Source organism: Anopheles funestus, chromosome 2RL (genome assembly GCF_943734845.2).
Source record: "Anopheles funestus chromosome 2RL, idAnoFuneDA-416_04, whole genome shotgun sequence".
NCBI lineage: Eukaryota > Metazoa > Arthropoda > Insecta > Diptera > Culicidae > Anopheles > Anopheles funestus.
The window spans coordinates 21090818-21104789 of record NC_064598.1 but is presented as its reverse complement, the minus strand read 5'-3'; the positions used below and the strand labels follow the sequence as shown (position 1 = coordinate 21104789).

Below are 13972 nucleotides of genomic sequence, written 5' to 3'. Positions count from 1 at the left end.
AATACCGTCACGAAACTCAATTTCGTACGAATTTGCTATTGAACTCGGGCTGAGATTTGAAGCCACTCCAACTGTGGATCATTGGGTTGGTTTTGGTTGATGGCAAAGAAAGTGGCATCAAGCCCAGCGTAGAAACAAAAAAAAGAAGAAAGAATAGAAAACAAACAGCGGCCGTGCTGTGTTGTGCCGATGGCAAAAGCTTTCATGAAAATTAACGACAGCTGGTCGGTCGCAGCTGAACCGATGAAGACACAATGGAAAAAGTTCGCAATTTTGTGCCCTATTAAAAATCATCTTGATAAATTTTTATGCGTATATGCAGACATCGGTATCATTCGCATGGGTGCGCTACCCCGGTATCGAACCTAGTTTTTGGGGATAAACCGTTTTAGGTTACCCGTGGAACACATAACTATGACCCTTGCGTCCATAGTCCGTTTTTTCATAAAAAGTTATACTTTTCCTTCGGTTTTTCTCCCAATTCTAAGCCTCGGGATGTTGTGGAGAAAGGGGACAAATAAATATCTGATAGCAGCATGAAATGAATACATAGTTCGAATGTTGAATAAGGGATCACCAACAAAGAAAAGGAAACTACACAATATGAACAACTTTATCAACAGTATAAGATACAACCGGAGTAAAATTGTGTCAAATTGTAACCTCCCAAAATGTAACGTGACCCTGGTTTTTTTTTGGGGCGTAGGAACATGATACATCATAAAAATCGCAAGCTTAAAGCGTTTGCTTGTGATGGCCAATTACATTCGGAGAAAAAGCGATGTTCGTTTGTTTAAAGACCATGTTTAAAGACCGTTTTGAGTTTGCTTTTCATTTCACGCTTCTTATCGTATTGATTCGTACATTGTTCGTGTGCGATGAAAATTCTCAATCGACGCATCGATCGATCGGTAGGAAATCGACAAGCAATGGCCAACAATATGTCCGGCACATTGGATAATGTATTCTTTCACCTACATCCGATGTGTACGGATGAAATAATACGGGTAAAATACGAAACGTGTATTAATTATACAAACGCTTCGCTTCACGTTCCCGTTCGACTGTAGCTAAAGAGATGGGAGAACGGGAAAATAAATTCCCACCTGAAAAACCTCACGCGAAATCGTCAGGATCGATCACACGCTCGACCCCGTGACAGATCCATTCCGTGTGCCCGTTATAGAACATGGTTCGTCAAAATGGATTCTTTACAAATCTTGTAGGAGGCGCGCGCGTGGACTACGACATTGTGTGGTGGATATATTATGACAGATAATCTATTTTCGAGTTGATCATCCAACAAAGTCGAACTGACATTACGCCCGGTTAGGTGGTAGTTTTTTGTTTGCCTTTTGCCGAAAACGTGTATTTGCCAGGCGAAAGAAAAACGAAACAACTCCAACGTCCAACTGCCTATAGTAACACTGGTACCGGACTGTGCAATGCAATCAACGAAATTTCAAATTTCGTTACTCATTCGCAAGGCTTCGTTTTTTGCGCTGGAAACAGGTTCTATCACTAACCAAAACAAAGCATACCCACGAAGCCCCTGGTATCACCAAAAAATGATCTACGGGTCGGAAGTAGGCAACGGCTACGTGGCAAAGCATGCGGTTAACCAGCACAATTTGCTCTGCCTCGTAAGGAAACCACTGGCCGCAAAAGTTCTTAACATTTGGGGCGGGAGATTTGGCTGTGAGTTAGGCGAAGTTTTATACCGGCTTCAAAGTTTTGCCGAGCGCATTGTACGCCCGGAGTAAAGTTGTGGGATTGCATCATCGAGCGACCAATTATTCTTCCGGCCTGCTATAACAGAATGGCCGAAATGTCACACGATGGTGAGCGTTTCAATTTAGTAAGATGAATCTAGAGATGTGAAAAGTGAGTAAGCGTGTGATAGCGAGTTGAAACGTTGTATTAAACGATTTTCTTTCACTCACCACGAGGAGTTTTAGCGACTCTTTTTTCACTTACTCACTCATGAGTGTAATAATGTAGCTGTGGTAAGTCGAGTTGCAAAAAGAGTAAATGAGCGACGTGAGTTGAAACGAATATTTGCGAGTGAGTTGAACGAAAATGTGCGATTTTTTATCATTTTTTATTTTTTTTTTTATTTAAAGCATTAGTTGAGTGAAAAGAAACTTATTTCAACCAATTTGCATTAAAATAAATCAATTTATAAAATTTAGCTAAATTTCCCAAAAAAAAGCTATAGCCTTAGGAGCAGTGGCGGATCAAGCTTCTCGGAGGCCCTAAGCGGAATGGTAATTGGGGCTCCAAGAGTTGTTATTCTCATCTCTAGTTGCAACGGAGAAAGTTAACAACGGAAATATGTTGGACACTATTCGTTTAGTGGCATATTGAGCACAACAACAATGTAGGACATATTCTCGATATTTATGAATACTCTTAAACTTTAATGATCTATTGCAAAACTAAGCTGTTTGCTATTCCACAAGTGATGGTCGGGGGTTATATGTGGGAATGGCGCTAGTCTTTAAATATCAGAACCTGACATCAAATCCAGACCCATCCAGACCATACCTCCATACGCGAGACTGACTATCTCGCTGGGGTTTAACTCAAGGAAAGTCCTAGACGACAGACCCAGACCTCTTAATGGTTGTAGTGCCACAAATGAAGATAAGCTGTTTAAAGCTACTTATGAGCTGGGCTGGTAAGATGCCGAATGGCAGAACACTTTGATTGAGAAAGTTGTAACCATGTCTGGATAATTTTCTTGTTGAAGATTTAGATATATTGGAAAATGTGAAGACGCTTCCAGAAAAAGCTATAATGCAAATACGTGAATTAAAGAATCTTGACACAGAATTCATCTTTCAAAAGTGCGAAAGTTCCACATGAACTTGAAAATAATGCAGAAACCAGGTTCTAATGTTATCACTTCATCCTAAAATCTGTATAAGTTTTACCCACAGTTCCTAGGTCAGTTCATCGTATGAAGATTCCGTCTAGATGAGAATTTTACTGAATCGAGGGTGTTTGTAAAGCTACGTTTCATCGATTACACTTTAAAAAATACATTTCTGATTCCTCCCCCTTGATTTGATTCTCTCATCTTCGATTGCCCCTTTATTTTTATAGTAGTGAAATATGAACAGTAAAGCAACAATAATTCATTAGCAAACCATTCACCGAAAGCGGATTAGCAACTCAACGTAATGAAGTACATGAAATCACTACTAAACGTTGGGCAAAGCGGCATCGCAACTTCATCGTCTGTTCATTTATCAATGAAGCCGATGTTTTTATTTCAAAACAGAAGTTTCACTGTGCAACTGAACAAAAATTTGAATTTGAAGGACTATTCTGTCGGCAGAAAATAGAAACGAATTCTTGGGAATGCTGGGAAGAAACACTTGACGCTGAAGCGGTTTTGTGTTCACCGTAAAACTTTTGAGGTTAAGCTTCTGTTTGAACAAACTTCACTGCCAAAAACAGGATCTGTTGCTATTGGTAGCGTGGAAGGATTTCAGTCCACTTAAATAGCTTACTTAACTTGACGAAACGCGCCGAGTTCGCGTTGTTGACGGAGGCCTTAATTAAGATTTGTTCAAATTAGAGCATTCGTTAAAGCAGAAGTATTTAAAAAAGCTGGAAGACACCTTCTTGGGGGACAATATTTGTCACAGCGTTTGAATGGCACTTGGAGCCCTGGGTTTTTTTTTGCTCGTTTCTATCTGGCGACAAGGAAATACGTTACAGCTGCTGCCGGAATTGCAAAACTTGAAAAATATGAAACCAAACATTAGATAACAACTGTTTACTGTTCTGTCCAATCCCATCGAATGTCAAACAGCACGATTTACATCACAGCTTTGGCAGCACCATAATGAACGTTTATCATCCGGTCGACCGGTCTTTTTCTTTCTCGCTAAACCAAACACAACTTTTCCTCTCATCAACGTTCGGTACAAATTTCCGGAGGATATTGTCTTTGATTGGGACAGGGGAAACATCAAACAAGGTCTTTGTTCTACGAAGGTTTTTTTTTTGTTGATATCGGTCGATTGAGTGTTTCCATTATGTTTTCCCAATTTTTTTACACGCCTGTTGCAATTCTGTACTGTTACGGCCATGTAACCGGTAAAAGTGGGCGGCATACTTTGTAATGAACTAAAGGCCAATTTTCAACAACATCTTTAGGCTATCGAAAAACGTTCGAGAATGTTGCAAAGGCAGTGTTTTTTTATGCTCTTTTTTCTAACCCAGCAAAAGGAAGGTGCTGCACATTGCGTAAAAGTGATCAATTTCGTCGTTGCATAACAGCAACTTCCCAGCAACTGGTAACGCGCCCGAGACGAAATCAATCTTTCTTGAGAGGAGGAGCTAACGAAATTCCAACCAAAAACCACCGTTAAACAGTAGCACGGAAACGAGTTGATTGCATCGTTCGTACGCTCACTAGTCTCAACTTACAAAATCCCGGGCACACAAACTGCTGGTACCATGCAAATTAATAGCTACTTGGTAACTTTTGACTCACTTCCGGGCTTACCACCTTCAGCCACCTGGAGTGGAGGAATGGAATAATGTCCTAATAAGAAGCTGCAACACTAATTGCAAAACCAACACGACGACACAGCAGCAGCAGCTGCCGGTACCGGAAACTCGGTGTCGCTGCATCAACGTCTCGGTAAAGTGCACTAATTGAAAATCGCGCGAACGAACAAAAGGGTGTGGGGAGCGTTCTTAGCATGGAAATTAATGGCCAGGTTGTGCACGGTGTGTTTAAGCGGTCAGATTATTAAGTGTCATTTTTCCAAACGACTACGACTGGTGACGATTTTAATTATGCCGAACGAGGTTGGGTTTTTTTTCACTTTTCGAATGAAGAAAATTTTAACTGTGTTCCGTTTCATCGGAAGTTTTGTTTTTGTTTTTTTTGTTTTTTCTCTCTGTTGTGGTGTGTCGTTCGGTACCTGCGGATAAACAGGAACAAAAAAAGGGTCCTTTTTATACAAGGCGGTAAGCGGTATAACGGACGGTTCCGCGAAATGCACGCCACAGCGGAGGGACTACAATTTTGGGGTTTGCACACGGGGGCAAACCAGTACGTGATCGATAGCGGTGGAGTTAAGTCGCAAGAAGCGAAAATAAAATAGTTCTTGTGCGTAATTAGATGTTCAGTGCCTCATTAAATCCACTGAGATATCACATGGTCCTTCGAACCGGATATTAGGTAGCTGAATATCAATAGAGATCGCTTCATCATGACTCGCACACCTCGAACGCCACGCACACCAGCCGTGAAATCGGTCGGAGAACCGGGCTGGGTGGATGCAATTATTGCAGCGAAGCCAAACATTCACATGCGTGATCTTGCATGTGAGGAGTTAGGTCGTATAATGGACAATATTTTGCAGGCGAAGAATGAGGGAAAGGCGCTGACCGCGGTACAGTGCAAAGTGTACGGGAAAAAGGCAGACAGTGCATTGGAAGAGCATAACAAGCATTATGCTGAAATTATTAAGCTTGTTGTTGGTGATAGTGCAGTGCATGATGCCAAGTATAAGGAAACTATTAAATTGCATGAGGAGGTGATGTTGGAGTTAGAGAGTGCATCTGAAGCCTTTGTGGCAAAGTCAACATCATCTCAAGCAATGGTTCCAGGTCCCAGTGTCCCACCAGTGATTGTGCATGCCCCATTGCCTCGCCCCATACCTACGTTTAGTGGCAAGTATGAGGAATGGGAGCGATTCAAGACAATTTTTAGAGACATTGTGGACAAAAGTGGTGACAATCCGCGTATAAAACTTTATCACCTTGAAAAGGCCTTGAGCGGTGATGCGGCCAAGGTAATTGATCAAAAGACAATAAATGACGGTAACTACGAACGCGCGTGGCAACTCTTATCCGAGCGCTATGAGAATAAGCGTCGTATGGTGGACCTACATATTAGTGGACTGTTTAGTTTAAAGAAATTAACCGAAGAGAACTATGTCGGTCTGCGTAATTTAGTGGAATCAGTGGAGAGCCACGTGGAAAACCTGAAGTATTTAGGTGAAGATTTTGCCGGGCTTTCTTGTACGTTGGTGATATATCTAATATCTAATTCGTTGGATATCGAGACCAAGAAGTTATGGGAAGCTAGCATCCCTAAAAATGAACTCCCGAATTACGAAAAAACCTTGTGCTTCCTAAAAGAAAGAGTGTCGGTGTTAGAAAGGTGCCAAGCAAATGTTGCAGTTGGACAAAAGGGTCGTTTCGTTGAAAAAAGGCCAAATTACAACGAAAATTCACCCATGAAACGAAATGCGGCTTCGTTGAAAATGTGCCTAGTGAAAAGGTTTGTGATTTGTGCAAGGGACTACATGGAACGAACAAATGTCCGGAAATCGTTTTGTTAGACGGAAAACAACGTGCGCAATACGTAAAATCAAAACGGCTTTGTTTGATTTGCTTGAAACCAGGACATTGGCGAAACCGTTGCAAATCGCGTGTGAAGTGTAGTAAGTGCGAAGGAGCACACAACACAATTTTACATTATGACAATAACTCGGTGAAGTCAGAACAAGTTTCAAGTGAACCCGAAAGAGTGAGCGCAAGCCAGCATGCTGATAATGCGGCTAACTCGGGGAGTATTGTTCTATTGCAAACTGTTCTGCTTTACGCGGAATCAGCGAACAAGGAGTTGTTGTTGTGTCGTGCGCTGTTGGACAGTGGATCGCAGATCAGTTGTGTTACGGAAGCGCTTGCGGTGAAATTAGGCGTAAATTTGGTGAATGTGAACGTGCCAATAAAAGGAATTGGAAACATTGATTCGCCTGTAAGGCAAAAGTGTTCCTTTACTGTGAAATCCCGATGCACCGATTTTTCTATGGGTATCACGTGTTTTGTGTATCGCGAAATTACTGGTAAAATGCCATCTGTTAAATTCGATATTAGTTCGTGGAACTTGCCTGATAGTGCGTTGTTGGCCGATCCAACCTTTAACGATCCAGGCAGTGTGGACATTTTGCTGGGAATGGATTGTCTCTCGGAATTAACAATATCAGGGTCCGTGAAAAGAGCGAACACACTACCGATGATCACCGAAACCCGTCTTGGATGGGTAATAGGAGGGCGTGTTGCAGATTTATACAAGGAAAGTGAAATGTTTACCAACGTATCGACAAATGATCGTTTAGGATCAATAATGCAAAGGTTTTGGGAAATAGAAGACTTTACAAGTGAGCGTTCTGTGAAATCTGAGGACAAAATGTGCGAAACCCATTTTCTCGAAACACACTATCGCGAATCAACAGGCAGGTATGTTGGTCACTGCAGAGTGGTAGAGGAAAGTAAGGATGATCCATCACTAAGGAAGTGGTATCTCCCACATCATGCTGTCCTCAACCCGACAAAAAGCACCACAAAATGCCGTGTCGTTTTTGATGCTTCAGCGAAGGTCAACGGAAGGTCATTAAATGATGTTCGAAGTAATTTTTTGCCATCAGAACCCATGGAGGATCTACGCGATGAAGAGATTCCTGATCTACGCAAGGTGGTTACCAGCAGTGTTACAGTACCGCTTGATATTCTTCCGATCCTGGTAAAATTTGAATCTTTTCGAAAGACACAAAGAATAGTAGCATATGTTGTACGATTCAAACAAAATGCTAAACGACGTAAGGGTGAACGCATTAATGACCCAAAGCCTACAATTGCTGAGTTGCGAGAATCAACGCGTTGGATTGTAAGAGCTATTCAGCATCATGAGTTGTCGGATGTAGTGTCGGCAGTAAAGCAAGGTAAACCTGTGCAACGATACCAGAATCTGAATCTCTTCTTGGATGGTGAGCTGCTGAGAGTTGGAGGTCGTATACGCAAGTCAGATCTGTCGTATGACAATAAACATCAGCTGTTACTGCCACATCGTAGCATCATAACTAAGCGTTTGATTGCAGCAATTCACCGTGAAAATCTACACATCGGCCCGTCTGGAGTGATTTCTATTTTGCGTCAGCAATTCTGGATTGTGAATGCTAGATCAACGGTTCGAAAGGTGCTGCACGACTGCATTGTTTGCTTCAGAAGTAGTCCAAGTACTATGGATCAACAAATGGGTAATCTACCTACCTGTCGAGTAACAGCTGCTCCTACCTTTCAACGTGTAGGTTTGGATTTCGCTGGTCCAATTATGTTAAAATCAGGTATCCGTCGTGTTACTGCTACGAAAGGATACGTATGTTTATTTGTGTGTATGGTCACAAAGGCGATTCATTTGGAGGCTGTAGAGAATCTTTCAACTGGCGCTTTTCTTGCTGCCTTGAGACGATTTGTATCCAGACGAGGAATACCTGAAGAAATCTACAGTGATAATGCTACTAATTTTGTTGGAGCAAAACATGAGCTTCGTGAGTTATATGAAATGTTCAAGGATGAAACATCGAAACAAGGCATTTTCCAGTTCTGCCAAGAGAAAGAAGTTACGTGGAAAATGATCCCACCTAATGCTCCTCATTTTGGAGGGATTTGGGAAGCTGGCGTAAAAAGTGTCAAAAGCGTATTGAAAAGAGTTTATAAGTCTGCTTCGTCAACTATAACCGACTTCTACACGCTTCTGTGTCAAATTGAAGCTATGTTAAACTCGCGACCATTATACGCCCTTTCAAACGATCCACATGATCTGGACTGCCTTACACCTGCACATTTTACGATCGATCGTCCATTGATTGGAGTTGCGGAACCGTCATTTTTGGACCTGCCAGAGAACCGTTTAGACAAGTGGCAGAGGCTTCAGCAACTTCGGCAACATTTTTGGAGACGATGGCAGCAGGAGTATCTGAGTGAGTTGCAGACAAGGCATAAGTGGACCAAAGTGAAGGATAATATCAAAGAAGGAGCATTGGTATTAATGAAGGAAGACAACATGCCCCCGCAGTTTTGGAAATTAGGTCGAATTTCTAAAGTGTATCCAGGCGATGACGGGTTGATACGAGTGGTAGATGTGAAGACGAAGTACGGTTTATTTAAACGTCCGATACACAAGTTAGCGCCTCTTCCCATGCAGGATCCCTAATATTATTCGGGCGGGGAGGATGTTCCGTTTCATCGGAAGTTTTGTTTTTGTTTTTTTTGTTTTTTCTCTCTGTTGTGGTGTGTCGTTCGGTACCTGCGGATAAACAGGAACAAAAAAAGGGTCCTTTTTGTACAAGGCGGTAAGCGGTATAACGGACGGTTCCGCGAAATGCACGCCACAGCGGAGGGACTACAATTTTGGGGTTTGCACACGGGGGCAAACCAGTACGTGATCGATAGCGGTGGAGTTAAGTCGCAAGAAGCGAAAATAAAATAGTTCTTGTGCGTAATTAGATGTTCAGTGCCTCATTAAATCCACTGAGATATCACAAACTGTGATGAGTGGAGTTCGACAAAACGATTAGATAATGATTTGATCTGACTAGGTGTTGGGAGACAACACTACACGAAAAATATGTTTCTGTTTCACTGTTAAAATATCATCCATTTCGATGAGATTATCACATGTTGTTACGGAGTATTGCAGGACAATAATTTACTTTTCGCAGAATCACTCGTTTTCTTAACCATAACACGCTTGGACGATGGACCAGTGATAGCGTTCATTACAAGATCCATCTCTCTCTCTCTCGCTGTCTCCATCGTCCATCCTTCGCTAACACAATAATCGCCCCCTTCTAAGAAGAGTCCCTTGTCGATGTTGGTCAGCCATGTTGCCGGAAGGAGTTAGTATGATGTGTGTGTGTGTTTTTTTTTCTCACCCGTAAGCACATTCTCATACGACATGTTCATTTACCTTTTTTTTCGCTCCTTCCTTGGTCAATTCACCATTTCATGCTGAGTTTACCCATATGCCGTGTCCGATGGTACCTTGCGTTCCCGATAGCGATGGTTTTCAATTAAGCCGGTGCTTCTGCACAATAACTCAATTAGCTAGTCCAACGGCATTTCATTCTCGTTTTGCTCACGCTTGTTGTTTTTTTTTCTTCCTTTGCCTTTCTTCTACTTTCCACGCGGCAGCTACAACCTGGTGTTCCTGATACTCACCTACGGTATACCGATGTTGATCATGATCGTCTGCTACTCGCTGATGGGTCGCGAGCTTTGGGGCAGCCGGTCGATTGGCGAACACACCGAACGGCAGCTTGAGTCGATGAAATCGAAAAAAAAGGTAAGTGTGCTGACGAAGTTAAGATACGTGTGCAGCTAGATGATAGGGGGGTTGATTTTTTTCCTTCTCCCAAGCAACTACCATTCAGCTACAAGTTTACGACGATCTTTTTTGTCTTATTTGCACGGTTCTGTTTTAACTTACCGTGTCCAACCGAGTCCAGAGCTATTTGTTTTTATTCATTCGTCCGTTTTTACTTAACCCATTTCGATATTATTTTTCCCGATGATTGCCCCTTTTCTGTGTGACACTTTCTCGTCCGTATTCTTCTGGTCTGGGGAAAAGCATTAAAAATGTATTCCAAAACGAACCGTACCACTATGCTGGCCAGAGTGCACCATTAGTGGACAATGACAATGAAAAAAAACTTCCCGAGCAAACATTGGACGATGGAATCGATGGAATGGCAATCAGCACAAGCAGTCGAGCATGAAGGAAGAATATGAAAACTGTGAAAAGGAAATTGGTTCACGAGAAGCAACAGCAAAAATGAATATACTTTCACAAAAAAAACCCGGAAAGGAAACCTAAAAAATGACAACTTTAAACACGCTCGTTAGCTGACCTTTCATTGATATTTAAACGGAACGTTTATAAAAACGAACGTAGACCGTTTTTGTCTTAATAGCAGTTTTAATTTAGAGGAACATTAAAATTATAATTTTATAGTGTTAAATGTACCAATATCGAAACGATAACTTAAAGGTATAATATACGGGGTAAGATAAAATGTTTAAATAAACGACATCCATTTCTATGGCGCATTATACGTGCACAAAGCCGTGCCAGAAAGTACTTGGATAAAGTTACCTTATGTTCGACCCTCCTCATCTGTTTAAATTGTGGTCCTTTTGGACGGGCAGGCAGGCACACCGTAATACAAATTATTTGCGAAACGAATCTTAATTCTTAATTTTGTACCATTTTTTTTACTTTTTTCCTGCTTTTCCTACCTTTTTTCTAATTTTCTTCACATTTATCGTGTGTGTGAGTGCTTGCTTGGGTGCTCACCTTTTGGTTGCTTTTTTTTTGGTTGTATCCCTCCTGCCGGCTTCGAATGATTAGAATTTAGAACTTCATATTCTTCCTTTCTGGATGTTCCTGTCCGTATGCTTTGAATGAAAATTAAATTTTACGTTGCTTAGGTTTTTTTCGTACTTCAATTTTCAGTTGATAGGGAAATGAACATGGTGTACCATTCAAGGCTACATTAAACCGTACCCAATCGGACATGGATATACAATATTGAACAAGGGCACAACACTGAAGAAGTACGATAATCGAGGGTGGACGACAGTATAGTAAATTGACTATACATTTGTTATGTATACAGTTTTATATTGTATTTTAGACATCGTTCCATTAATGGTGAATACTACTTTTGAGTCAAAGTTTCAACCATTATTAAATAAAATTATGTTGCCGTAATAGAATTAAAAGTCCGTCTCCATCTACAATGCTTTAAGAGAAAGGAGAGTTTAAAGCTATGCCCGTAACCATTTACGTCGGGTTAGTTTTTGATAACATTTATTCGCTACGACCGGGAAAGTGCACATGATATTCCCAATGACGCCATGAAAAATGAACGGTAAAGCCATGGAACGGCGGAACAAAGTTTACCGGTACCGGTGTATCGTGCGTCATCGTCGCTTCCTGTGTGCGAAAAGTCAAAAGCAAATCGATTTTTCACATCGTACAAAATCTATGGTAAGATCCGATTTCTACGAACCAAAAACCCTGGTTCCCTGCAGTGGGTAAACGGTACCGGTACCAACAACGCTTACGGTACGGGATCAATCTCCCGTCACCAGACGTCCAGTGGCGTCCGTTCCGTTCGCTTGGAGAGTGATTCATTTCCGAAATCAAATTACACTAAACCTTCCTGATCCTTCTGAAGAGACTGTGACACCCTGTGGTTGGCCGCGAACTAATCAATTACCGCTTCCCGACGGTCAATCGCAAATGCAAAAGAGTGGCCACTTCACCTGTCGGCCACCGTCCCGGTTGCTTTTGGCACCGTGAATCCTTCGGCACGTGACAATCTTCATCAGTGAAAGCGAAATCCTCCCCTAAATCTGGCACCAATGCTTCCGGACCGGCGGAGAACAGCAAGTGGAGAGTTTTGGGCAGATAAATTAAATGACTGACGGTTATCGGTCAACGATGGGCAGATTGGTACGCTGGAACCAATCCGATTGTCACCAGGATTTAGGTTACGTCGTTTCGGTCGGTACGCTTGTATTTGATAAATAAATTATCGTTGAATCAAGCCGGTTTAGCATGAAACCTTCCAACAAATTGACACTCTATCTGTTTCAATCATATTCGACTCAGACCTGTCCCGGGTTTGGTGCAAAAAAGGTAGGAGAGATACGAGCACAAAGTGTGCTTGTGCGTGGCAATCGAATCCCCTCGGGGGGTGAGATTGTTTCGGTGTGAAAATCTTTTACTAAGGAAATGACGCTTTTGTGAAGCTGGAGGTGTCATTAAACGGTATCGGTAGTAGTTTTGAAGTGAATCAACATTGATCGCACTGATTGTGTAGTCTGAAGAGATGTCTGAAGATTATTTGGATGGATTGGAATAATATCAACATCTTTTATCGTACATATGTACACAAGAGCACTCTTATTGGACGAACATTCTTGAGCAGACGATGAGGTCAATGGAGATAAAAGAATGTCTTTGTTTGAAACCAGAAGAGCAAAAGCAATGTGTTCCATTCCTGAAAAGATTCCTTGCCGTAGGGAAAAGCTTCATACAGCTAAAAGAACTACTTGTGCTAGTATGGAAAAACGAAACCACATGAAGTCCAGCTATTGGAAAACAAAAATCTACAAGGCATTGATCACGACAGACTAAGAACGATAATATTTCTAGAGCCTATCTGGGATAAGACACATCTTCTCGTGTTTTTATCGATAACTCAAAGTCCCCAAAAACCTAAAATTCAATAAACGTTTGAGTTCTTTTGAATATTCCTATCCACATCGTTCCCTCGCAACAAAAACTGATCATCCAGCTATGAGTAATTAAAAGTTAAAGATTCCCTAAAACTCAGCTAGACCTCTGCATCCTTTCGTTAGATTGAATGAATCTAATATTCCTGGAGAAACTAATGATCAGTTCCAGTTTGAAGCTCGAGCAATCATTAGACTCGTTCATTTCCAAGCAATAGTTATTTATTTGCAAATTATTTTCAATAAGTCGTTCTGTTTCATGCATAAAAGCTCCATCGTCGTCCGGATCAGCTTTATTAGCAACGAAACAATGCCATGTCCTGGCCTGTCGTTCCAAATAACAAAGCTTGTCAGGTGGCTGTGTACCATTTTTTATGTTGAATTGTGCTGAGGTTGATATCAACTTTCTCTGAAGTGGCTTTTCTTGTTAAAAGATGGAAGCGAGTGAGTGAAAATGTGCTGCTGAAGCAAGGGATGCTAGAATGCGCTTTTGCACAACGATGTTCGATTGAGTGAAGGTGAACGAGGAAGACGCTTTCTATGTTTGTAGCGTTATGAATAAGCTTGTTAACAGATGACTTTCATTGTATCTAAATAGGATCGAAATGTTTGAGACACCACAAAACTAGCCACACGAAACCTTCCGGAAAATGATGAAAATGAAAATGAAATGATTGGAAGTTTATGCTCTGAACATTAAAGAGATTGGATTGTTGAAGATGAAAATGCTACAAAAATTTCAAAATATTGGTTCATGTCTTTAAGACCTTTGGGAACGCATTCAGAAACAGATATGATGTTGAAAAAAGAAGGAGTTATGATAAATGGGTTAAATATAATTTTAAAATGAGCA

At 41.4% G+C, this 13972-nt stretch overlaps 1 protein-coding gene across 2 annotated transcripts in view; it reads left to right on the top strand.

The window, feature by feature from the left end:
• LOC125765278 (tachykinin-like peptides receptor 86C) overlaps window positions 1-13972 on the top strand; it is a 67870-nt gene that overhangs the window by 46416 nt on the left and 7482 nt on the right. For both annotated transcript variants that reach the window (XM_049430228.1, XM_049430226.1), the window contains one exon: window positions 10009-10159. In XM_049430228.1, the coding sequence (XP_049286185.1) occupies window positions 10009-10159 (151 nt within the window). The remainder of the gene's footprint in view (window positions 1-10008; window positions 10160-13972) is intronic.